The 25,281-nt window shown below is 33.2% G+C and overlaps 3 protein-coding genes across 4 annotated transcripts; 2 read left to right on the plus strand and 1 right to left on the minus strand.

The window, feature by feature from the left end:
- Window positions 1–1,277: 1,277 nt before the first annotated feature.
- LOC112286111 (U2 small nuclear ribonucleoprotein A') lies at window positions 1,278–5,571 on the minus strand. Of its 2 annotated transcripts, none has more exons than XM_024527704.3 (8): window positions 4,880–5,571; window positions 4,281–4,321; window positions 3,998–4,127; window positions 3,195–3,400; window positions 2,631–2,819; window positions 2,288–2,338; window positions 2,014–2,148; window positions 1,278–1,822 (listed from the first exon to the last, which is right to left on the minus strand). In XM_024527704.3, exons 1-8 carry the CDS (start codon window positions 4,959–4,961, stop codon window positions 1,817–1,819), a joined length of 840 nt encoding a protein of 279 aa, XP_024383472.1. In that variant the 5' UTR covers window positions 4,962–5,571; the 3' UTR covers window positions 1,278–1,816. The 2 variants fall into 2 exon arrangements, with proteins under 2 accessions (XP_024383472.1, XP_024383471.1); XM_024527703.3 differs by having other exon boundaries at window positions 4,281–4,339; window positions 4,880–5,538.
- Window positions 5,572–14,156: 8,585 nt separating this feature from the next.
- Window positions 14,157–18,204, plus strand: LOC112285556 (patatin-like protein 5). Its single transcript, XM_024526469.3, has 9 exons — window positions 14,157–14,413; window positions 14,776–15,078; window positions 15,537–15,721; window positions 16,146–16,332; window positions 16,583–16,744; window positions 16,880–16,939; window positions 17,179–17,400; window positions 17,642–17,814; window positions 17,937–18,204. The coding sequence occupies exons 2-9, from the start codon at window positions 14,881–14,883 to the stop codon at window positions 17,992–17,994; spliced, it is 1,245 nt and encodes a 414-aa protein (XP_024382237.1). The 5' UTR covers window positions 14,157–14,413; window positions 14,776–14,880; the 3' UTR covers window positions 17,995–18,204.
- Window positions 18,205–21,396: 3,192 nt separating this feature from the next.
- On the plus strand, window positions 21,397–24,091 carry LOC112285403 (uncharacterized). Its single transcript, XM_024526205.3, has 6 exons — window positions 21,397–21,754; window positions 22,041–22,232; window positions 22,636–22,752; window positions 23,106–23,255; window positions 23,514–23,572; window positions 23,718–24,091. The coding sequence occupies exons 1-6, from the start codon at window positions 21,566–21,568 to the stop codon at window positions 23,851–23,853; spliced, it is 843 nt and encodes a 280-aa protein (XP_024381973.1). The 5' UTR covers window positions 21,397–21,565; the 3' UTR covers window positions 23,854–24,091.
- Window positions 24,092–25,281: the final 1,190 nt, after the last annotated feature.

Here is a 25,281-nt window from a genome sequence, read left to right on the forward strand (position 1 = left end):
ACTTGTAGCTTGAGCCTTCTTTTAATACATTAATACTACAAAAGAATGTCTTCTAGGATTCTACCAAAAATTTAATATTAGTAAAAATTTCCAAAAGATAGAATTTAATATAATCTAAAACCTAATGTTTGAAAAATAAATAACAATAAATTATTTTTTCTATATATCGATATAATTTTTCTTGGTACTATAAGAATTAATAGGAGATTTGAAATGAAGTCCACAAGCACCACATTAATCTCAAAGAAAATATTCTATCTATTCAACAATTCTAAGACAAACTTAATCCTAAATACTATGTATTTGTAAAAGAAGAAAACAATAAATCATTAGACATTGGATTTATATATCCAATTTTCTATAATGAATGAGTTAGTCTAATTAGAACAACATTTTTTTCAATGTCATGATTTTGACATTTCTTTTAATATCAAAAAATGTCAATTTGAATATCTATTTAGAAAACTACAAGGTCACATTGTCATTAGGTCTAGAATCCACCTTAATCTTCATAAAGTCTACAATTATAAATCTAAAGCATCTAGTTTTCAGTATTGATATTAGAAGTTTTTTCAATGTATGTGGTCCTTATTTGCAATTTATTGCCAACTACACTTCTATCACCATTTCCTTAATTAACTTAATGAAAAAAGTAATTGTTGAATCAGTTTCAATCTAAACAATTGATTGTAAAGCTGGGCTTTCCTTAAACTAGAGGGCAAACTTCAGTCACCACCAATATTGATCTCATTCCAATGGAATAAACCTTGTCATCTGTATGTTAATCCCATCATGCTAGATAGAAATGACTATTGCAGATAAATATCCAAGTAGAAACACAAATGGATACCACTCATCAAATTTACATCTACAATAGGTCCAATTTAAGTACAAGATTTGACACCCTTGCCCACTATCCAAGTAATAGTTAATGGTGCTAAGTTCCTTTTTTTGATTAAAAAACACCGCAGGTTAGATGTTAAATACAAACATCGTTTTAAAATAGTAGAGCTGATGTTTTAAATACTCACATGGCTCCAATTTGAATCTTATTGATGCCATCTGCACACAAACTATTTTCCAACTCTTCATAGTATATTTTAAAAACTATCTTTTCTTTGTCAGTTGTCCTTGAATACTTGACTTCGAAGCTCTTTAATCAAGTGAGCTTTTTGAGCGAGTGGACTCTCTAAACAAGTGGGAAACTTCAAAACTTGGAGCTTCTGAAGCATGTGGGCAGCTTAAATAAAATTTCGGACTCACTCAAGCTCTTCATATGGATGATCAATAATTTCGCATTCATCAGCTAATGAAGATACACTTCACTAAAATTGAATATACAGGCAGTAAGCTGAGTTGAGCTCTTACATTCTAAATAGTATCATTCTGCTTTGAAGTACATCACATGCCTGAAGATGATCTAAACGTACATTGAGATCTTTATATCAAACTCGGTTGATGACCTGTGCTGTTGATTTTGGGGACGTCATTTTAGAACGTCCCAAAATCACTACTAGCAGGAAAAAGTCAGATAACATGTATATCCAAGTTATCTTGGAGCCTTGCAACATTTCCAAGCCTCTCAACAGCTGCTAGTTCCAGAGACACCAAACAAGAGCACCTTCAGTGAACGAAAAGTGATCAGCACCGATCGGATCTTGCCTCACAATTACAGAATCCCCGTTCACCCTACAGCAAGCCGGATTACTGACTTTACTTCTTAATAAAAGGTGAACTGGACCCGGCTAGCCACAAAATTGCTGAACATGAAGGTCCAATGCAGATACATAGACAGCTATAAGAACCTCCTTCGTACTTAATCCTGCTTAGAAAAAAGACGCAACCGTCAGAGCATTGTTGTAGCCGAAGAGAAAATTTCATGAAAAAGTTGACCCTAAAAACATTATCAACCCTAAATCGTTTCTATTCCTTCATGAACTTGAATCTGTTGCACTGCTAGAATCGAGAACTGAAATCATGAGCGATTCTTTTGAAATAAATATAAAATGCTACCTCTTCCATTGCACTAGTCCCTTCAGATTGCTTTGAACTTGACGAATGACTAACGCTGGAGTCCATAATACGGTTTTCTGAAGCATTGACTCCAGGGAGTTCAATGTCAGAGGGTAGTTGCCCTAGCTTGAGGGCCTGCACGAAATCAACTTCTTTCAATGCACGAAATACAATATAAAATACAAGGACGCTTCTTTTTGAGATACGATGAACACAAGATAATGCAAAAGAGAGAAACTAAGTTTCATTAGGCAGGTAGATAAAGCACTCATACCTTTTCCAGCCTGGCAACTTCTTCGAGTGTCTGAGAATTTGCAATGGCAGTCTGAATCACAAGGAAAGACTACCAGGTAAGGATTCTTGCGAGAAATAACAAAAATTGAGGCAGAATACGCAAGGCAAAATATTTCTATGAAGCTGATTCATTCATCATCAGACGTTATGAGCACTGGTGTGAGTGAACTTGTATCAAATTAGAGCCAGAATAGATGTCACGAAATAAAGTTCCAACTCTTCCCGACTGCAAAAGTAGACCATCTGCACCCTGCAATAAAAAACGGTCATCCTTAATAATCATCAATAGAAAGAGACCAAAAGTTGAGTGTAGGACACAGTGCCTTGATAGCTACTATCTGCTCTGGAGTGGGCCCTTTCTGAGAAGGCTCCTCAACCTCAGCAGGAATCGACTCAGGAATATCATCGCTGGGAATTTCCCCAGGTATAAAGGTTTTTGCAGGAGGTGGAGGAAGTGCTTTGCTGGGTGGACCATTTTCAGTTGCAAACAACTTCTTGGCCTCCTCTCTTTCCTGCACCAACAGAAAAGACGGCTAGTTAAAATGATAAGAAAACGCGTTACAAACTGCTCACGTATAGAACCAGGTGACCTGTATAGAAAATAAAACGATGACAACATCGGCATTTTTTTTAAAAGTCATTAAAGAACGGACTAATATCCTCAATACGCTGATGCCAAAAATTCCACTACCATCAAGCTGGAAAACCCTATTCCAACGCAAGAAATACCTGCATTGCGCACAGTAAGTGACTTCAATCAACTAACCTATCTTTCAATCCCCTACAAACAAGTGACTTCAGAAATACAAGGCTAACATGTCCATGTACTAATGAAAACTGAGAAACTTCAAAAAAATAAAGATCAAAAACTGATGCTCCGTATGTACCTTCAACTTAACCTTTTTAAAATCAATGAGTCGAAGCTTGGGTAGCTTGTAAATTAGATGTAATCGGTAATTCGGCCTCTTTGTGACTACATTATCCAGCAGGCACAAATTCTGTAGATTTTTAAGTGTCGCAAGATGGTCAAGGTCCACCAAGTTCGAAAGTCGATTGTTTGTGAGAACTAACGTTTCCAGATTGGGCAATGCCGCTGCAAAACCACACCTTCACAAATTGTCAACCATGTCCACGCACAAAAATTACTACTACATGATGCGGGGAGCCAAAAAACTCAGCATCCTCCAATTAGAACTCTTAAATTCAATAAGTGAAAGAACATACTTCATTAAACTGATTCGACATCCCAAAAAGTATTACAAACACTGTGATTCAAGCAAAATGAAGTTGAAGACATTTATTAAACTGAAAGTGCACCTAAAAGAATTCGCTCATAAAAAGACCACAGTATATTCTTTTGAATATGAGTGTGCGTGCGCATGCATGAGTACGTGCACAAGGAGCCTCTCTACAGATCCAGATGCTAGACAATTCAACAAAGATATAAACATAGACTGATACGTTATTATTGACGTAACTAGAAATATACTTTCAAATCAAATTGCAATCATAAGCCGTACGACCGGCACCCAGATTCCAACAACGCAAGAAGCAACTTGGTTTATCAAACACAAAAATTAAATAGCAGCTGAACAATTTTGGGGCGTAAGCTCAAACAGATATACACACAAATTGGTATCCTCTTGAAGACCTCCTTGAATAATCAAAACGATAGTGTTCGAAGAAATACCTCCAATATTAGGGTTGATGCGTGCTATTCTATTATTGTTCAGAAGCAGAGTTGTCAGGCGCTTCAAATGTGGAAAGCCCTCAAGCTTTACTATCTCATTGTCAGATAAATCGATGCTCGCATATTGGTCCTGGAATTACAACGAAACAACAAGTTTACATTCCGACAACCAAATCTCCAACAAATAAACCCTTTGTTTCCGAACACAAACAACCTCTAGAAGTACACTAGAAATTTCAGAATCACTAGATCCAAAATACACAAAAGAATCCAGATGTTATACCTCTATAGCTCCAAGGTTTTCAATGACCCCAATTTTATTTCCTGAAAAGAGGTGAAAATCTTGTGAAGAATCAGAAATTAGTCATAATTTAGATAACATTACCAGAACAGTTGTCAGATATCCCACAGAAGCAATTGATAATACGACGACTATGCATCGTCCGCAATCCCATGAGTACTACTCATAAGGCAAACTTAATCCAACAGCTAGACCATTTGAGTCGTACGTCCTAGGCACTCTAAACTCCATGAGTTCCATACGGTAGGAGAAAGACAAGAGAAGAACAATGTGTAAATTCATAAACATGTGATTCCCTTAAACCGTCAATGAACGTATTCAAGGCAGAACCTTTGTTAACACCCGAGGTTCCACTTAACTAGCTATCATCGTGTAAGAAATCTAACATGGACATTACTCTGATGATAAAGTCCCATTACTTGAACAGAAGCGTTATGCTTAAACCGTGGTACACCAGACATTTTTTGCTGCCTCGAACAATACCGTAATTGTGATACGACACGCCTAAATCATTAATGAAAACTAAGCGCTCGTTTCAATAGGATAAATAAAAGAAGGCCAATAAAAGAGATTGGAATTACCACGAAGGTCGACCTCTCTTTCTCGAACCGCATTGAAGTACTGAGGCGAGCGCAGAATTAAATCAGCTGACAATCTCACCATCTTGTCCTCTCAGAAATGATCGCTCAACAAAGTCGTGTGTTGATTGTAATGAGCACAGACCATATGTTGTTCGCTCCACTGATGCTGCAGATGTGTCCACGCCAAACCTCGATAATCTCCCGTAAGTTAGAGAGTCACAAGCATTGGCAGCTGCCACATTCCTTGGATCCTTCCCCGCCCCGCAACCGCCTCACCCCAGGTCCGCAAATACATCAACTCCAACTTCACTCCTTCCCAAAGTCCGACAAAGTCGTATTTAAACACTTTGTAAAGTTTGTTTTGATTGAAAATTTCCAGATAAAACTTAAGAAGAACAATCATAAACCACCTCGCAAGAGAGACATCGGCAGTGAAGAAAAAACAAGCTCGACCAATAAATCCTTCATGCCGATGCGGCAAGAGCACTTAAACACTGGCGGGAAAGGAGTCGACGCGGACGAGCACGAGAGAGAGTGTAGCCATCGCCATGAAAACGAGGCAACGCACCGAGGGTGATCAGCTGCGAAGACGAACCATGGCTACAGACCACAGAAGGCAGAAACGCATGTCGAAAGCTAAAACCCTAACAAGGGAGCGTGCAAAAGGTGGATAAACCATCGCAGAGCAAAGCGAGCACCAAATTGAAGCATGCACAACGAAATTCTTATTTTCGTCTGGTTTCCTCGTCCACGACTTGCAACTCCGTCCATAAATTTGCAATTTATATATATTTGTGTTGACCAAGATTACGAAGCTATTTCAAAGTGTGAAATACACTTAAGCATATGTAATGAAGGGCCTGTAGGATGTTGTTTAATAGGTCAGGGTATTCTTGATTCTGCATAAGAAAAAAGTATTATGTTCAAGAACAATAGATGGAAACTAATGGTGATCAAATTATCCTTTACATCATCAAGTTCTTGTACATTAGCTCATTTTATTAATTACTTAAATTTTAACATTTTCAGTACAATATTCAATTTAAAGAAAACATCTGAATTTTCTTATTATAATATATAGTATAATATATTAATCTAAGATATTTTATCTTTATTCCACCCATTATACAAATTAATATTCACTTTTAAATATATGCTAACTTTGATGTCATCTTAAATATATCATAAAAAAGATGTTCTTTGAAGACAGGTCATATTATCTATAAACAAGCATAAACATCACATATATATACATCCTTCACAATCTTGGCTTGTAAAAAAAAAAAAAAAAAAAAAAAAAAAAATCTAACTTAAAAAAATATTCTAACTTATAAAAAATAAAAAAAATAAAAAAAATAAAAAAATTGTCATCATGCACTCCTATTTCTTTGTTTTATTTGGATCCAACTTGGCATTATCTTTTAATTTAATTTCTTCTTCTTGATTATACATTTTAAAAGATTATGAAGCTATTTCAAAATTCATGAAAATTACAAGTCTTTATTAGAAATTTAAAGATTAAATTTAGCTCCATGTTTTAGTCAATATGAATTTGAGCTCTTGTCAAAGATATATATCTACTATAATTATTACCTAAGTAATATGAATAGGTAGAATTAGATAAAAGTAGGTTGATTTCAAAATACATTCTAAAAAAAGCTTCTTAAAAGCTTTTTAGATGCTATTTTGACTTTACATATGTTTGTAGTTGATTGATATGTTAGAAACTTGATCAACAAACTACATATGTGCCACATGTATTGATAGCTAGTGGAATAACCTAATTATGTGGTGCCCATATAAGAAACTTGCTTTGCAAGTCATGATACATGTCATGCAAAGTCAATATGTTTTTGGACATCCTGTAGAACATTGCTACATAGATCCTAGGTAAATAGTATATGTAGAGGCAAGAGTGAAGCCTTCTTCACTCTTGTCAATTCTTTTCTTGTTTCTAGTCTAGTTTCAAGAGTTTCTAGTTTCTTTGTCTTTTGGTAATAGCTATTCCAGTTTCTTTTTTAATAAATATATATATATATATATATATATATATATATATATATATTGTCATTTTTTTTTTGCCACAGATTTTCCAAGTTTACGTATCTTCTTTCAATTCATGTCTTTGACAGATTGATAAGAGTATACTTACAACATTAGAACTTTGACTTTTTTTTATTAAGAGTAGATTGTTCTTTTCTCTTGATGAGACATAAGCATATTAGAAGTTGTAGATTACCCTTTTATAAACTAATATTGTTATTAGTATTTTCTTTGTTTTCAAGTCCTCTCTTCTACTTGTCTTGAATAATATTAGATATTTTTTTTTCTATGTATTATCACGGTAGAGCTTCTTCAAATGAAGAATGCAATGGCACAAATACAAGAGCAATTGAGAGAATTAATGCTTGTGATGCATTAACTCAATTTATCGCCATTAAGAGTAAAAAAAATAATAGGAAGAGAAGATATAGACATGATTGAAGCCGCTTCAATATCTAGATTGAATCATATCTCTTCTCATATTTTAGAACATCCTTCCAATATTAAAGAATCCAAAGTTGCCTTATTTGAGAAGTTTGATGGCATAAGATCTAAATTTCAAGGATTTATCAATCTAATACAACTTGTGATTGAACTTCAACTTCAAAGCTATCCAACTTTAAAATCACAAGTTAGATTCATTGATACACTTCTTTCAGGTTTGACATTATCATGGTTTTTATCTTTTTTTAAATGACGAGATCCAATATTAGATAATTTGGAGGCTTTTTTGATAGAGTTTTGATTTATGTATGGAAAATATGATGCAATTTGTCTTGTAACTAATAAGATCCGTATCTTACAATAAGGCAATCAATCAATGACATCATATGCTTCACAATTTTGACAACTATTAATTGATATTAAGTATAATGATGTTGCCCTTATCAACTAATTTCTCTATAAATTACAATATAAGGTAAAGAAATTGATGCTTAATTTATTTGATCTTCAGACATTGAGTCATTTTGTTGTAAAGTGTGACAATTGAATTTTTTATTTTCAATATGAAAATTGTGCAAAATAACCTCCATGTTATTACAATTCAATGACAACATCAACGACTTCTCAATCTAAATAATTGGAAGTAGAAGATATGCAAATTGATGCAGTACATTTTAAACCTCTTACTAAACAAAATAAGATTCATCATTGTCAAGAAGGACTATGTTTATATTGTAGAAAAGCTAAGTACACTACTCAACATTGTCCAAATAAACAATGCAACTACAAAATGAAGAGTATAATTTTCAAAGATGAAAAAATGTTGGAAAACAAATTTGTCTAGCTACAATAGAAACCATGCAGCTAGAATCTTATACAAATAAAGATCCTATCTTCTCCTCAAAATCTTCTCTTTGTTTTACAATAGATGTGCATTTAAGATCCAATAATCACAAAGCCTCTCTCTTAATAGGTTCAAAAGCCTCAGCTTGTTTTTTAGATGAAGAATTTATTAAAAGCCATAGAATATCGTTAGTACGAAAAACTAAACCTGTATATGTAGAAGTCATAGATGGCTGTCCATTATCTTCTAGAGATATTAATCATCAAACTTTTCTTATAGATGTAGCAATAAATGGTCATAATATTTGCATAATTTTTAATATAATTAGGTTTTCATCTAATCTAGTTATTTTAGGTTTATCATGGCTAAAAAAGTATAATCCTCTGATAGATTGGATTTTTCATAAAATTAACTTTCTTCAAAGCTTTATTAAGAGTTTTGTGAAAATTCATGAGTCTAATATAGCCAAATCTTTATTCATAGGCACAAAAGCTTTCTTCCATGCCACTAAAGAAGAATTGCCTTTTGTTATTTATGCTACATCCATTTTTAATAATAAACAGACTTCAAGTAGCATTCTAAGTCAATATCAAGATTTTCAAGATATTTTTGAGAAGAAGAATGCAAATATTTTCTTAGAGTATCACCCATATGATTGTTCAATCAACCTTAAAGAGGAAAGTCAACCACTATTTGATCTAATCAATATTTTATCACCAAATAAATTGACTGAATTCAAGAAGTACATTGACAAAAACTAGACCAAGAATTTCATATGCCATTCCATATCCCTTATTAGAGCTCCTATCATATTTTTGAAGAAAAAAAAATTGATCATTATAAATGTGTATAAATTATTAAGGACTCAACAAGATTATCATAAAGAATAGGTATCTTTTATCTTTGATATTTGGACTTCTTGATCAACTAAATCAAGCTAAGATATATACAAAAATAGATCTATGAAGAGTATACAACTTAGTCCCCATTAAAGAAGGAAATAAATTGAAGACTCCATTTTGAACAAGATATGGGTACTTTGAATATAATGTCATGTCTTTTGGACTCACAAATATACTAGCTGTGTTTCAACAACTTATAAATGATGTTTTTTGTGAATTTTTAGATGATTTTATTATTTGTTATTTATACAACATTTTAATATATTCTAAGAACACAAAAGAGTATGAAGTTCATGTTTGTCATATGTTACAAAAACTTAGAGATGTAGGATTATATGTCAAGTTAAAAAAGTATATATTCCATATTACTCAAGTTGACTTTTTAGGATATATCATTTCCAACAAAGAACTTATCACAGATCCAAAGAAGATTCAAACTATTATAGCTTGAAAGTTTTCAAGAATAGTAACAAATGTATCAAGCTTTTTGAGCTTTTTTAATTACTATCGAATCTTCATTAAGAATTTTTCTTAAGTTGCAACTAATCTTATATGCCTTACATGCAAAGACAAACTTAATTGGAGCAAAGAAGTTGCAGCATCTTTTGAAGCCTTGAAATTGGCATTTATTTTTGTACCAATCTTATATCATATTGACTTTTTGAAGGCATTTTTTATAAAAATAGATACATTATATTTTGTTATAGATATTTTTTTGTTACAAATAAGCAAAGATGACAAGCTCTACCTAATAGCTTTCCATTCCAAGAAATTCTCAGCAGTTGAGATTAACTATGAGATCTATGATAAAGAACTTTTTGTAATTGTAGATTCTTTTCAAGAATAACATCATTATCTAGAAAGTGCTTCCAATCTAGTCATTGTATGCACGGATCATAAGAACCTCAAATATTTCATATTATCATATATTTTGAATCATCACTAGGCTCGTTGAAATGTATCTTTGTCAAGATTCGAATTCAATATCACTTATTAGCTAGAAAAACAATAAAGTTTATCTGATGCCTTTTCTAGATGTTTTTAGTATTATATATTTTTTACTGTTAGATGAATAAAGTGTGTAAACTAAGTTTTAGAGCAATATTTAAGATGTGCCATCAATTATCAATAAGACGATTGGAGAACCCTCTTGCCATTAGTAGAATTTATTTATAATAATACAATGTATTCTTCTATATAATAAATAAATTTTTTTACTATTTATGGTTATCATCCACAACTTGATACTTTTAACTTTTTAAAAATTGATAATCTTATAGCAAAAGATTTGACAAATCGTTTGTCAAAGCTACATGCAACAATGAAGGCACAATTAAAGGAAGTTCAAGAACAACAAAAGATCAATGTAAATGCCTATCAAAAAAAATAACCAAAATTCAATACAAGTGACAAGATATATTTACTTTGTCATAATATCAAAAGTACTTGTCTTTGTGATAAGTTAAACTATTGCAAGCTTAGACTTTTTCTTATTTGTACACAAATCAATCCAGTTGCTTGTTGATTACATCTACCAGAGTTGATGAAGATCTATCTTGTATTCCATGTATTTCTTCTTAAACCATACAAGACTATAAGCATACCAAGAAGAAGACAAGTTCCACCTCCTCTTATAGAGGTGGACAATAATGAAGAATTTGGAATGGAAGAAGTTCGAGACTCAAGGCTGTGCCAAAATAAATTAGAATATCTTATCCATTTGCATGGATATGACATTAATAAATACACATAGAAACTACTAAAGAATCTTACAAATGCAGCAAAGGTGATGGAGGCTTTGTATCGACGACATCCATCAAAATTAAGTTAAAGAATAGTAAGTCTTTATTATAAAGGAAACAAGGTCAAAGGAAGATTGTATTCTATCTTCTATCGTTTTTGTGATTTTTGTGTAATTGTGGCATTAAAGAGATAGAAAATCAATAGCCGACGGATTCAACTCAAGAGCCACCATTTGTTGACTTATTAGACAAGACATTATGATTATCATAGACTTCAAGATAACATAATAGAAATGAATATGTGCAAGAATGACATATTCTTCTTAGAAGAGATAGCAAGATATAATGAATTTGGTATCATGACCTAAAGAAAGATTCTTGATGTTTGGTGATTTTATTGGAAGTAAGCAAGACTCCTAATGGTGTTACAAATGTTTTGTTTGAAGGAAGTTACAAAGATTTCAACAATGATTAAATCACAGGGTGGTCTTTTTGACTTGGAATGGCATATTATTGATGGCTAAGAGGACCTATCAACTACCTTTGAAGTAAACAAAGATCAGAGTATGTGATAAATATAATTTGTTGCATCTTAGACTTTGTTAATATATGATTCATTACTCCTCGTGAACTCACTCTTTAGAAAGAAGGGAGGGATAATATCATGGATATATATCTATTGTAATTATTATCTAAATAATATGAATAGGTAGAATTAGATAAAAATAGATTAATTTCAAAATATCTTTTAGAAAAGTTTGCTAGAAGCTTACTAGATGCTATTTTGACTTTACATATGTTTGTAGTTGATAAGTAGATAGAAACTTGGTCAACAAGCTATACATGTGCCGTATGTGCTGGTAGCTTGCGAAATAAACTAACTATATGGTGTCCATATAAGACACTTGTCTTGTAAGTCAAGATACATGTTATACAAAGTTAATACGTTTTTGGACGTCTTGTAGAATATTGCTACATAGATCCTAGGTAGATAGTATATATAAAAGTAAGAGTAAAGTCTTCTTCACTCTTGTCAATTCCTTTCTTGTTTTCAGTTTAATTTTAAGAGTCTCTAGTTTTTTTGTCTTTTTATAATAGCCATTCTAGTTTTCTTTTAATATACATATTTTTTATTTTTATTTTTGTCACTTTTCTTTTCATTTAGATTTCTTAAGTTTATGCATCTCCTTTCAATTCATATCCTTGATAATTCTATTTTTATAATATCTATTTTGAATTTTAAAACTTCATACTTATTAAACTTTATCACTAGATCATGATTGTAAAAATTAATCTAATATTTTAAATTGATAAGTTTAATTTTAAGTTAATATCTTTTGGTTTTTTATGCATTTTAGTTTATTTTTTTATTTCATAAATATGTAGTTTGTTATAGATTCTTAGCTTATTTAAAAGAAAATATTATTAATAATTGATTTTTTTATAAACTAAAGATGTCAAATTTAAAGTTTTTAAATATTCAAATCAAAAACATCTTCTAATATCTATATTTTAATAGATTTCTATAAACTCAATGAATAAAAAAAATCACTAATAACTTTAATAAGGAAATATTTGTCAAATTTTTGTTTTATTAGTTTATCTAAAATATATTGACAATGTATACATAGATCTAACATAAATAATAATATACGTAGTTAAGAATTATAGCATTTTGTAGGACTATTGTAATCACAATTGTCTTTTTTATTATATAAGTCTTACTTGGTTTTAAAAGAAGAAATTAAAATATCAAGTAAATTTATTTATTCAAATCTCAATTAATCAAGAATAATTTAAATATCTTTTCTATTATTTTCCTTATATAAAAATCTTTTAAAAAATATCTTTCAATAAAAATAGTCTTCTTCTTCTCTATTATTTGATTATTTTAGATTTTAAGATAAAATTTATATTATATTTTATACAACTACAAAAAATTACTAGAACTTTATTTTAATTTTTTTGATTATTTTTTAAAATAATTTTTTTGATTTTGACATTGAATATTAAATTAATTTTTTAAAAATAAAAATAACATATATATATATATATATATATGCACTTTCAATCTTTACTTATGTACTTGATTGGTTTTTACAAATTATTTCATATAATTTAAATTATAAGTTATTACTTGATTTATATTAAAAAATCTATACAAAGTTACAAAACTAATGTTATTCTTATAACTCATTAATTTATACTTAACCTTAAATATTTAGTTATTGATTTTATTGTTTATTAATGGATAGATTTTTTTTCTGACATTATGTACTAATAACTACAAAGTATAGAAAGATTTGAATGTACATATATAAATAATTAAAAATTAATAGATTATATAATTCTAATTATGCTTTAATAAAATCAACTATCTAATTCTTGCTTCTAAGTTCATGGAATACTTTTTAAAATTTTAACTTTAATATTAAATAAAAATATTTATTTCTATTTTAAGATATATTTTAGAAAAAAAAATTAATTTCTAATTTCATTAGATTATAATAAACGTTCAATAAGTAATATAAACCTTGCAAGATGGTACCAAACCTGAAAAGCTGGTAGTGCAATAATGAGATAAAAAAAAAACTCACTTATCAAAATTTTATAGGTGTAATTCCAAACTTGATTTCCACCTTAGGATCAAAGTCTTACTACAAATTCATTCATATTCATTTTTTAAAATTATACAGCAATAAGCTTTAATTCAATTACCCAAATAAATTCAAATTCCAATTATATGTATGTGTGCATATGTATATACTTTGCAACTTTTTAGGCCTCAATTCTTTTATCATCCAATTGCAATCATCTACAGTACAGCACAAAAATATGATTTGTGTTGCAATAACTATCCGTATCATTGCCTCTCATAAACCTCACAAGAAAACACTACAAAGATTTATCACCATCTTGTTGATAAAAATCATTTATTGAATAAGTTTAGAATACAAATCATATACTGGATACAATTCAAAACTCATTTCTGTAATGAAATAGATTAACTTCAGCTAAACATGGCGGGGATCAGCTTTTGAAGCTTCAAGCCCCGCCAGTCAAATCAAAATTTGAATTAACGTCGCAATCCCGCTGTGGAGGGCTAGGTGAATGGATGAATTCATATTTGGATGAATGGATGGAGATTTGGATGGTGCATGAGCGGCGGCTGAAGCGGCATGTTTATGTTATCGAAGGATGCTTGACATTGAGAGGGCCTTCGCATCTCTCTTGTGAGCAATGAAGTTTGCTTCGCTTGGGGGGGGGGGGGGGGGGGGGGGGGGGGGGGGGGTGTGGGGATGTTCCAGACTAGAAGAAAAAAAAAAACGGCACTGTAGCTGGTACACTTGGCCTTAGATACAAGGCTGTGCTATCTGAAATCGATGAGGGTGCCAGAGATCTGTGAATTCGGCAGAAGCAGAGATCAATACAGGTGCAGGTCTCAGTGCTCCGTGGACTGAATATTCATTTCAGCTATGGCGTCGTGTCGGAGGATGTAGATGAAGGTGGTATTCTCCAATTTTGTGCGCCACTAGAAAAGGCAGTCCTCATGATCAAGGTAAGAGACTTCGCGGTGTAGAACTTCTGTCAATGTTGAAATTTAGAATTGCATCTGTACATCGTGTTAGTAGATTTTGTGCCAAGTTTGATTGTACTTACTATGGTTGATTGAAATGAACATAATGAGTCGATTTTAATGAGCTGCATTAGGGAATAGTCACGAAGTTTCTTTTCATTATGAGCGGGATAAAGTGATGATTAAGATTCTTTTCTTAGCGTGACTTTTTTGTGTGGTGCAGTCAGTGGCCTGTTGCCACTACGCTACGTCTTGATTTCCTTCAGATGAGTGCGGGAATAAGACGCAATATCAACTAGCGCTTTCATTTTAATATAAGTGTTGCTTGGTTCTGACGGAGGCAGGATAATTATTCATTTCACAGACTTGTGAATGAGTGTCTGGACGGTGGAGTTTGGTGCGTAGACCGGGTGAGCTAGAAAGAGGGAAGAATTATCTCAAAGTTGCAGATGGAGCATAAGGCATCCGTATCAACGCAGGATGATAGTGGTGTGCGAATAGATAAGAGTGCTCAGCAAAGTGACCGCGGTGATTGCCAACCAAAGGGAGTTTTGGGAAGAAAGAAATGCATCCTGAGTCTTGATGGCGGAGGCGTGCGTGGTCTCATCGAGTGCGTGATCCTTGAGCGTCTCGAATTTCATCTCCAGGTGATGCTTCGCACATGTTCCATTTTACGGTTGTAAATCTCTGTCCACACGAATTGTAGACTTGGTGCTTGAAAGACTGCTTCGACAGTTCAAACAATCGGATAGATCATTTTATCACAAGAACGATGCATTATCGATCTAATGGAGGAGATCCAAACGTGCTGTTGAAACTTCTGGCTAAATATCTCTTCCCTTCTGGCGTCATTCTACTCATGACTACAAACACCTCCACATTGTAGAAACATTTGCACATTCGAATTAGAGCAGCTCCTTCGCACTATGAAGGATAATAACTTATACATGTCGATTCTGATTGATTTGTATTTCTTCTCAAACGCAAACGCAAACTCAAGTAGGCCTACCTCGCGGATAAGTGGGACCTGTTCATTGAATGCCCTTGACCCTATTCCTGTACATTTCAGAGATACCTTGTGAGTTCAATCTATTCGTATGTGCAGAATTTAGAGGGACAGAATGTCAGAATAGCGGATTATTTTGATGAGATTGCTGGGACAAGCACGGGCGGACTCATAGCCTGCATACTCGTTGTGCCTGACCCTGTGACCAAGCGGCCGAAGCACACTGCTAAGGACGCGATTAATTTCTACCTGCAAAATTCTCCCAAAATCTTCCCGAAGAAAAGGTTTCATCAACCCACAGTTGGAAATCTATACTGATGAGGCAGTATGCATTAATGATAGATCAACTTACATCAGATAATGAGCAAGAAATACATTCTTAAGTGGTGGATTTCTCATGGGAGCGTACAGATTGCATGATGTTATTTATTTTCTAATCAAGAATCTTAATCTTCGCAATTAAGAGTGTCTAAATTTAGCTAGTAGTAGTACGTTTGTGTATTTTTAGTCAGAGGCGCTTTGGACAATAATATCTTATCTACTGGAAAACGATCTAAGGAATTGATTAAAACTCAAGTGCATGAATGGACAGTGAACAGTAACAGAAATGATGACCCCACTAGACGAAGAGCTTTGAATGTGTTTGTTCACAAATGATCAAATTTCGCACTTGTGATTTCATATTTTTATTTTTTGTTTCCTATGCAGTGGATTGCTTTCTAGTTTGAGGAGCCTGATTACCAGGCTGACTGGTCCCAAGTACAAGTCTGCTCCTCTGGAAACGATCCTCAAGGAAGTGGTTGGGGATCTAAAGCTTACAGAGACCGTCAAGCCTATCATTATTCCGTCGTACGACATCAACTACCAATCTTCAGTCTTGTTCTCCACAACACAGGTAATTAATTATTCGCTTAGATCTCTGTTTCACACCACTGGTATATGTACATTTACAATTTCCTGGAATGATTGGCTTAGGATGTTTTCTCTACAATAACACGATTGTTCTTGCATCCTTTTTAAAACCACCTACAAATTTCCTAACCCATGTGCACTAGCATGGGCAATTGGTTGGAATTAATATATTCACCTATGTACTTCATCTGTCGTCTCCAAACTAAAATTGTGTGGTTTCTATGTGCAACAAGGCCATATCAAAGCAGATTCCAGATTGCTTTATTCGTGACGTTTGCCGAGCAACCACGGCAGCGCCTACCTACTTCGCGCCCTATTATTATACCTCCATTACTGACGAGGGAGAGAGGATAGAATTCAATCTGGTGGATGGAGGAGTTGCTGCAAATAACCCAGTAAAACCCCTCATGCACATCCAGTACACCTTTCCCATATTTTGTATTTGTTATAAATTTCAAGTTGCATCAAAGTGCAGTTTGATCTCAGTTCAAGGGATTACGTAATACATAGCCTACGTAATTTTGTGACAGGCCTTTATTGCTGTGAGCGAGCTTCTCAAAACTCAAGCTGTACAAAACGAAGAAGAAATGGTGTGAATTCCTCACTGATTCTATCTGTCGTGTATTAAATACTTGATGTACTGCATTTGAATGAAAAAAATTTGGTAGTAAAAGTCTCAGTTCTATCATACGTCATCCATTTTGCCTTCTAATTACGAGTTACTTCCTAAAATTTGAGGTCTAATTCCTGCTTAGAAGTTGCATGCAATGAAGAGTGTTTACGGGGAAAAGTAACGAGAACTCCAGAAGAAACTGTGAAACGTTTGCAGAAATATGAAGACCTCTTGGTTCTCTCCCTCGGCACTGGAAGAACTACGGTGAGCTATGCTGCGAAGAACGCTGCCAAGTGGGGTACTCTTTCTTGGATATATAACAATGGAAACGTGCCGCTACTGGATATGCTCTTGTTGGCCTCACAAGACATTGTAGATTATAATATGTCCAATACCTTTTACGAGCAATGTAGTCATGACAATTACCTGCGTATTCAGGTGAGTTCAATTTAATGCTTCTCTTATATTGTGACTGCAGGAGATGCTTCGTTTCTGATTTGTAGTTTAACCTGCCTAAGGCTGGCAGCAGTGGATTCATATAATGCCGTCTTTGATTGTAACCATTTGCTAAAGAAAAAACGCATGCAGTTTCAGATTGTGTACCATTTTGAACAACCATAGTAGGTCTGATTGATTAGAGGATAGCATTTTGCTGGTTTCTAATGCACTGATATAACAGACAGAAGAGCTTGAGGAGTCCCAAATGCAATTGGACAATTCTTCTCAATCCAACTTGCAATCACTCATAGCTACTGCGAGGAAGCTCTTGCAATCCAAAGCGCAGATGCGTAACAGATTTGGCCAGTTTGTTCCAGACCCACGATGGACAATTTACGACGCAGCCCTCTCCCAGTACTTTTCTGAACTTGTCCTTCCGCTTCATACATTAGCAATGTACACTTAATTGAGGTAGTATGGAATTTTGCTGTCTTATGTAAACGGCAGATTGATTAATAAATTCATGGTACTATCAGGTTTGCGTCCTGGCTCGTGAGGGAGAGGAATGCTCGAAATCCACCACAAAGTTTGTAATCAGTAGAATACTGCAGATTACGATGTATAGTAATTTCACACGAAATTTGCTCTCACCTAGATTAGGGTGCTTGATACAACATAAGTGTCCAGAAACAGTTGTTGTAGTCATCTAAGGTATGGTTCGCTTTCTCCATGTCTATGCACCCCATAGAAATAATAAGCCCAAAAATTGTGTCCGGACTTTGAAATTTCTGGGATTCTGTACAACACACTACAATATCCAACTCCTCTCTGCAACACAACATTTCATATATCATAACATATCGTTTGTCTTTGATGTAAATTGGTGTTAAGTCACCTCTTTGTCACCTTTCTGAAGGCCACAGTCTAGAGGTTGAATAGATCGAAGGATATCAAAGACTACAATAGCATACCTATTACTAAAATAATTACATTTTAAGGAGAAAAACTTACAGCTAATATGCGCTTGATATTGGTGTTAAGTCACTTCTTTGATAGAAAACTTTATGTTAACCAATCTTCTGTTGAAAATCCTTCACTTTCTTAACTATCTAATGTAGTATTCTTTCCTCAACTGGCAAGAGAATGTGAGATATATTTATTTGATTTTCTTGCACCCAAAACAATTACAAGGTTATATTTTGGTTTACTTGACTAAACATTTGCCACATTTTGGAGCTGTGTACCCTCACTTATATTTGATACAAGAAAGACAAAAGTTTCTAAGATGAAAATGAGTCATTCTGTTAATTCAATTTCAGTGTAACCTAGTGTAAGCACAAACAATAGTATATTTACATAGTTTTTAAAAATCAACAATATTTTGGAGAGTTGTAAATGAGAAACAAAAGTTTTTTTTGAATATAAGAAATTAAGAAGGAAATAAAACTATTAAAAATAATAATAAAAATAACAATCCTAGTGCAAGTATTAAAAAATCTCATAAATTTGGTTGTTAGGATTATAAGCCTTAATCTATAGATGACAAATATTAGAAACTAATTTTTGATTTTTATATTGGGTCAATTGATCTATTAACTAATAATTGATGCCATTTTTTTTCACATACAGAAGATAATGCAATATAGTTAAATGTTTTTGCAAAACAAAAGAAAAAAGGAACAAAAAATGAAAAAAAAAAAAAAAAAAAATGAAACTGATTTTTTTAGCCAATAGCCTTGAAGAAAAAGTAAAAGTAATTTTAAGACTAAGTTCAATATCTGAAGTTTTAAACCAGTGCTCAATCTATGTATTCAAAGTCATACCAGTATTGTTTTGATACAAAATTATCATTATTTCAATTAATTTCATTAGATAATGAGAAAAAAAATAATCTTGGAACTTAGATATTTGAACCAATATCTATGGGTTTTTTGGAAGCTTCCACTTTGACTTACTAATAAGCATATTTGTAGGCACAATTAAGACCATATTTATTCTTTTTAATTCCTATTTTTATTATGATCTTGTTTTATGACTTTTTATTCTTTAATACTTAATAATTTCTATTTTAATAAATTATTAATTTTTAAATATACTTTTTAGATTTCTTTTTTCTTTCATAGTTGCATATAAGTATATTTTCTTTTAATATATATATATATATATATATATATGTACTTATTAAAAATAGTATTTATAACCAAATAAGAAAGTTAAAAGCCAAAGATAAATTTTAAATAATATTCTAAATAAGTATTATTTAGATAAGTGTGTACATTATATTACACTACTACAACACAAAGATAATAATGTACAATGTTAAGATCATATTGGTGTTAAATTTAAAATTTCTATTAAAAAATCTTTAGAAAATATTATTATTACTAAAAATAATTAAATAATAAATCATATTAATTTTAGCTTCAAATTTTAATTTTTTGGATCTAAATATTTTCTCTTACAATTAAATAAGGTCTTCACAACTTATTTAATGTGAATATACCAGCAATATAATGTTATTTATATATTTATATATATACACACATAGGGAGATGGATAGAGTTGAATTTAATTTAAGATAGGACTTTTGAGTAATTAAAAAAATTAAAAAATTAAAAAATTATATAGGGATAAAAAGATGAGTATGTAAAATCATATCACAAATTAAGTAAAATTATTTTCCATATTTAATAAAGTTTAAAACTAAAATCATAAATTTATATAATCAATATTTAATAGAAAGAAAATAAACACATCAAGCTTGTTGATAAGAAAGAAAGAAAGAAAGAATATAGGGGTGTATTAAATAACAAAAAATCCTATTAGATTTACAAATTGTTTTGCTACCTTATTATAAGATAAATACTAAAATTACCATTTAATCTAAATATAACATACAAATAAAATAAATGGCCAAATTATCATCAAAATAAGAAACACGAGCTTATTTTTTACAAGCATCAATTCAACAATAATCTAACATAGTGGTATGATATTTAAAAAAAAAACTTTGGTTAACAAAATGGTTTTGATTATTATTTTTAAATGTTAAGAACTATTACTTTATATTTTATCATATATCATGTATTACTACAATAGGAATAACAAAGAATACAAAAAGTTAAAAACAACATTTGTACTACACCAGTAAAATGGGCATTAAGATACTGAATAAACTTTTATAACCAACACTCTCTATATCTTGGAAACATCTCGTACAATCAAATTAACATAACCAAAAAAATAAACAAAAAAGATCCTGACCAATAAGAGGACCTGTTCATGTCTGTTGTTTATTTCATTGATGTTTGTCTCCATTATAAAACCCATCCAAAATACGAGTTTAATCACAAATCCCAATGTTGACCACATAAAAATTGTCACTTTACTAATATATGTATATATATATATATATATATATATTGGTAAAATTGTCACTACACATACATAAATGCATTTTGTTTAAATGCGCAACATGTCTAAATGCATAACCTCCGTAAATGCATACCAGCTTCTTAGTCCAAACCTCGGGCACATACTTAACAAGTGAATAACATGTCTAAGTGAATAACTTGCCTAACTGAATACCCAACCGCTGGTCCTGGCCATATTCAATTAGACAGGTTCTAGTGTCTAAGGTATTTTCATAATTTCACTCATCATACGCATGGGAAGAATAGTAACCTTTTTCGCAGCCATACTTTTTCCAAGTTGGAACAAAAGCACGGCGGGTCCACGAAGAGGTCCGATAAAGCAAAAGGCTGCCCGCTGCTTACTGCTTACACTCCACGTGGAAAGTCAAAAGAAAGCGATCCAATTACCCCCAACCAACGCATGAGGAAGCAGCCATGGCAGATCAGACCACGACGGCGACGAAACGGCGACGGCAAGGAGAGGCAAAGCAAGGGGAAGCTGTGATCCGGTCGCACATTGGTACTGGGGCTGTGGCCCTTTTCTATATGTGCAGTGGATTTCCGTCCCCTGTCTCTCGTTGCACTGGTCCCCGAGACGGAGTTGGAGCTCTCATTCACCTTCATCGGATTCGGGAAAGCCTCGCTCGTCTCCTCTGTCAGTCGCTAGAGCTCGAGGAGCAGTGCGCAATTTATGAGAGGAGGTGGTTTTGCTCTTGTTAGGGAAATTGGAGCATAGAAAAATTGGAGTTATCATGCCCTCGCTGGGGCTGTGCAGGCCCCCCTTTGTCGCTGCCGCGAATGCGCAGTCACATTGCACTTCCTCTTGCTCCTCGGCCTCCACCTCAGTGTCGAGTTTCATTGTGGGCGGGATCAGGCGGTGCGGAAGCGGGAAATGGCGATGGAAGGAAGCGTCCAGCAGAGCGCCGTGGTCGCGGCCCCGGGTATGGTTCTCATTCGGGGCTCGATCGGAATTTTGTGTTTCTGGTTTGTTGGGCTTAATTTGTCCCGCCTGGGAGGAATAGTTGTGCACTTTTGTGTGAGATTTGGATGGAATCTAGTGTTGTGTATGTGCTACTACTGAATGATTACGGGGGTGACATGGTGACAGGACGCTGTCATCCTCTAGATAGGAGATGCTGAGTGATGAGATAATTGACATTGACCTGTTCCTGGGCAGCGTTCACCTGATAATTGGGACTGGGGCTTTTCTGTGGTGGAATCTAACAGGGTCATGCGGAGTGTGGGGCGCAAGGAGGCGATAGTGAGGTTCAATCTTTTGGTGCTAGTAGAAGACCCGGTGAATCGTGGAGGTCTTATGCTTATGGCGACGATATTCCTACGCAAGCCGAGACTGTCACTCAAGGCACACAAACTGTACAAACAGATTACAAGCCGACTCCAGATTTAGATTACTTGCAGGTCTGTAATTTCATCTTGTTTGCTGAGGATTCTGTTTCAAAGGCTTAGAAAACAACCTAGAATTCTGGACTCTTAGGTCTGAGTGGCGTTAAAACGTGTTCACACGGTAAGTGTGAATTAGGTCTCTGTTGTATGGAAGGAATTCCTGCTTAGGGTTATCTACCAAGTCTCTTTGCAATGTGGAGACCTTATTCAAGGCTACAAGGCTGCATGGATGAGAATGTTAATTGCTATTTCTTGGCCAAGAAGCTTTGTGGGTCGTCAATTATAAGGTTTTGTGCCCTAATACTAGAACTTAGACCTGAGGGCTTTTTCAAGGTTCAAATTCTAATGACTTATTTGTGTTGCACTACGTTTTGGCTTGTTTCTTTTATGAACGATGCACACCTGCTGTGGTTTTCAGGAGCTTCTAGCAATTCAACAGAATGGACCAAGGGCTATAGGCTTTTTTGGAACTCGGAACATGGGGTTCATGCACCAGCAACTCATTGAGATTCTTAGTTATGCGATGGTTATCACGGTAAGTATGTGTGTCGTATTATCATTTGTACGAATGCCTGCTCCTGTTTGTCTTACTATTGGCATTGGCATTTAAGTTTGATTTTTACTTGAGCGTTCGAGGAAGTTGCAAAGTTTTGTAGTGGTCATCATTCTGAACTGTTCATGTTCAATCTTAGACAAAAGTCTGTGTTTCTCTGTTGTTTTGGTGTGAGGTTTTCGTATGCTGTGAGTTATATGGATCACGTGTACTATGATTCTGCTGTTTCTATGTCTGCTGTCAGTGTACCTTAATCAGTACTCCAAAAGTAATTTTCCACAATTCCATCATTGCAGTGCATAGAACTCAACTCCTTTTCATTTTTCTGTTTGTAGAATAATCATATATATACATCTGGAGCAGCGGGAACAAATGCGGCGGTTATAAGGGGAGCATTGAGAGCTGAAAGACCAGACCTTCTTACTGTAATTCTGCCTCAGAGCTTGAAGAAGCAACCGCCTGAAAGTCAAGATCTCCTAGCTAAGGTACGATCTACTGTTATGTATCAACTTTCATGTTCCCACACTTTTGTGGCAAACTTTGTACCGTGCTACTTCTGAATTCCATTTGTATAGTGCAACCACAAAGTCTTGGAAATGTTACTTCATGGTAGTCTTGATACCTTAACTTAGTAAAGATTTAAATCATGAACAATTCATGCTATTCATACCTGAAGTTATAGCATGAATTGTGCCGTGCACAGTTGAATGATTTATATACTTGTTCATATCGACGTGTACCAGGTTAAAAATGTTGTGGAGATGCCTCACAACGATCATTTGCCGTTGATTGAAGCTAGCAGGTAATGTTTCCAGATTCTTGGTGTTTTATTTTGTGTGTGACTATGCTCCAGTGGCACATACGCGAGGGATATGCACGATTGATATTGTTTACTTGACTTTGCAATGTGAATTTGTGATTAACTGTGTGGTATGATATGTTTGCAGACTGTGCAATATGGACATTGTAACACATGTGCAACAAGTTATCTGCTTTGCCTTTCATGATAGTAAGTTGCTCATGGAGACTTGTAGTGAAGCAAAAAATATGCGCAAGATAGTTACCCTTTTCTATCTAGATTGACGATGTTTGGTAGTGACGAATTTGTGAGGATATCATCCGCTATCGATCCTCACATTTATAATTGAGCACTCGAACATGCTTTTGTTGGAAGAGCAATCTCCTAGAACGTAGTCGATTCTTTCTTCAAGCATTTGAAGCTCCACTCTGGTAAATCTTCTGGTCTCTTCAGATAGAGTTAAAGCTTTTGAGATCACCAGTTATTCCGATCATCTCGTAATAAATTGATGTTTCTTGACGATGTTCATTGCCCTCTTACTCAACATCTAGCCTAGAATACTCCTGTCATTGGATTTTTTCATTGTAGGAATCATAAGCCAGAGTAACTGTTTGAATTTTGATTAGATTGACGGAAGTGAAGATAAATTACTGAATTGGGTTCTACCGTCGTTGCAGTAGCCTTGATGTGACAGTTATGGACTGCACTCTTTCGGTGTCAATTTCTGACCTTCAGAAGCATACACATGAAATAAATTGGTTCAATTAGCAAAAAAAATATGCTAATCAATGCTGCAGATAAATTGCAAAAATGTAATAGAAAAATGCGGATTTGTTACATGTGATAAATACAGGATTAAGTAAATCTAAAACGTATTTGCATATGAATTTGGATTACAATAATAATAATATTTTTAATATTTTATAAAATATGCTTGTCTACAGTGTTGAATCTCCATAATAATTACAACATTTCCAACATCCTTGTGTTACACTTGAATATGGTTTTAGTTTGCAAAGTTAATTTTAAAGAACAATTTATATTAATCATATTTTTGGAATGTGTTTGTCTTTGATAGTTGTAATATACATACATAAATATATTGAAAATCTAGAAGATTTAGTATTTATCATTTTATAATAAATACTAAAAAAAATTACAATTTTGGTCAATTGATAGATAAAGTTTTATTTGCTAAACAAGAATTATTATAAGATTATTTTAAAACATATATCAAAAATAATGAATACTAACCAAATTTACTTCATATTGAACTCTTGGAAATGTTAAAATGCAAGGATAATATCAAGACATTAAGAAACACTAGAGAAACAAGATATAAGATTAAAAAAAAAGAGAACTAGATGCAAGACTACAAATGAAAAAATATTTGGATTGTTCCAAAACTAGTAATTGTAAGATTAAGAAATTTCTTATATTGTCTTTTTATTTATAATATAGCAATTTATCCTTTGGAAACTTCTAAAATAGATTCTAATTTTTTTTGTTTCTATAAATTTATAAAAACATCTAAAAGACTATTAAAGGTTCTAAAAAATTCTAAAATAATTTAGAAAATTCTAAAAATATTCTTAGCTACAATTTGCTATGAGATCCTAAAATCACATCTTATAATAGTGTTACCCACCAAAGTAATCATACTTGATTCTAACAGTGCTACTCGTCTAAGGAGCTCCTACTCACTTGCAAAT

Source organism: Physcomitrium patens, chromosome 8 (assembly GCF_059467195.1).
Source record: "Physcomitrium patens ecotype Gransden chromosome 8, ASM5946719v1, whole genome shotgun sequence".
In the NCBI taxonomy this organism is placed as follows: domain Eukaryota; kingdom Viridiplantae; phylum Streptophyta; class Bryopsida; order Funariales; family Funariaceae; genus Physcomitrium; species Physcomitrium patens.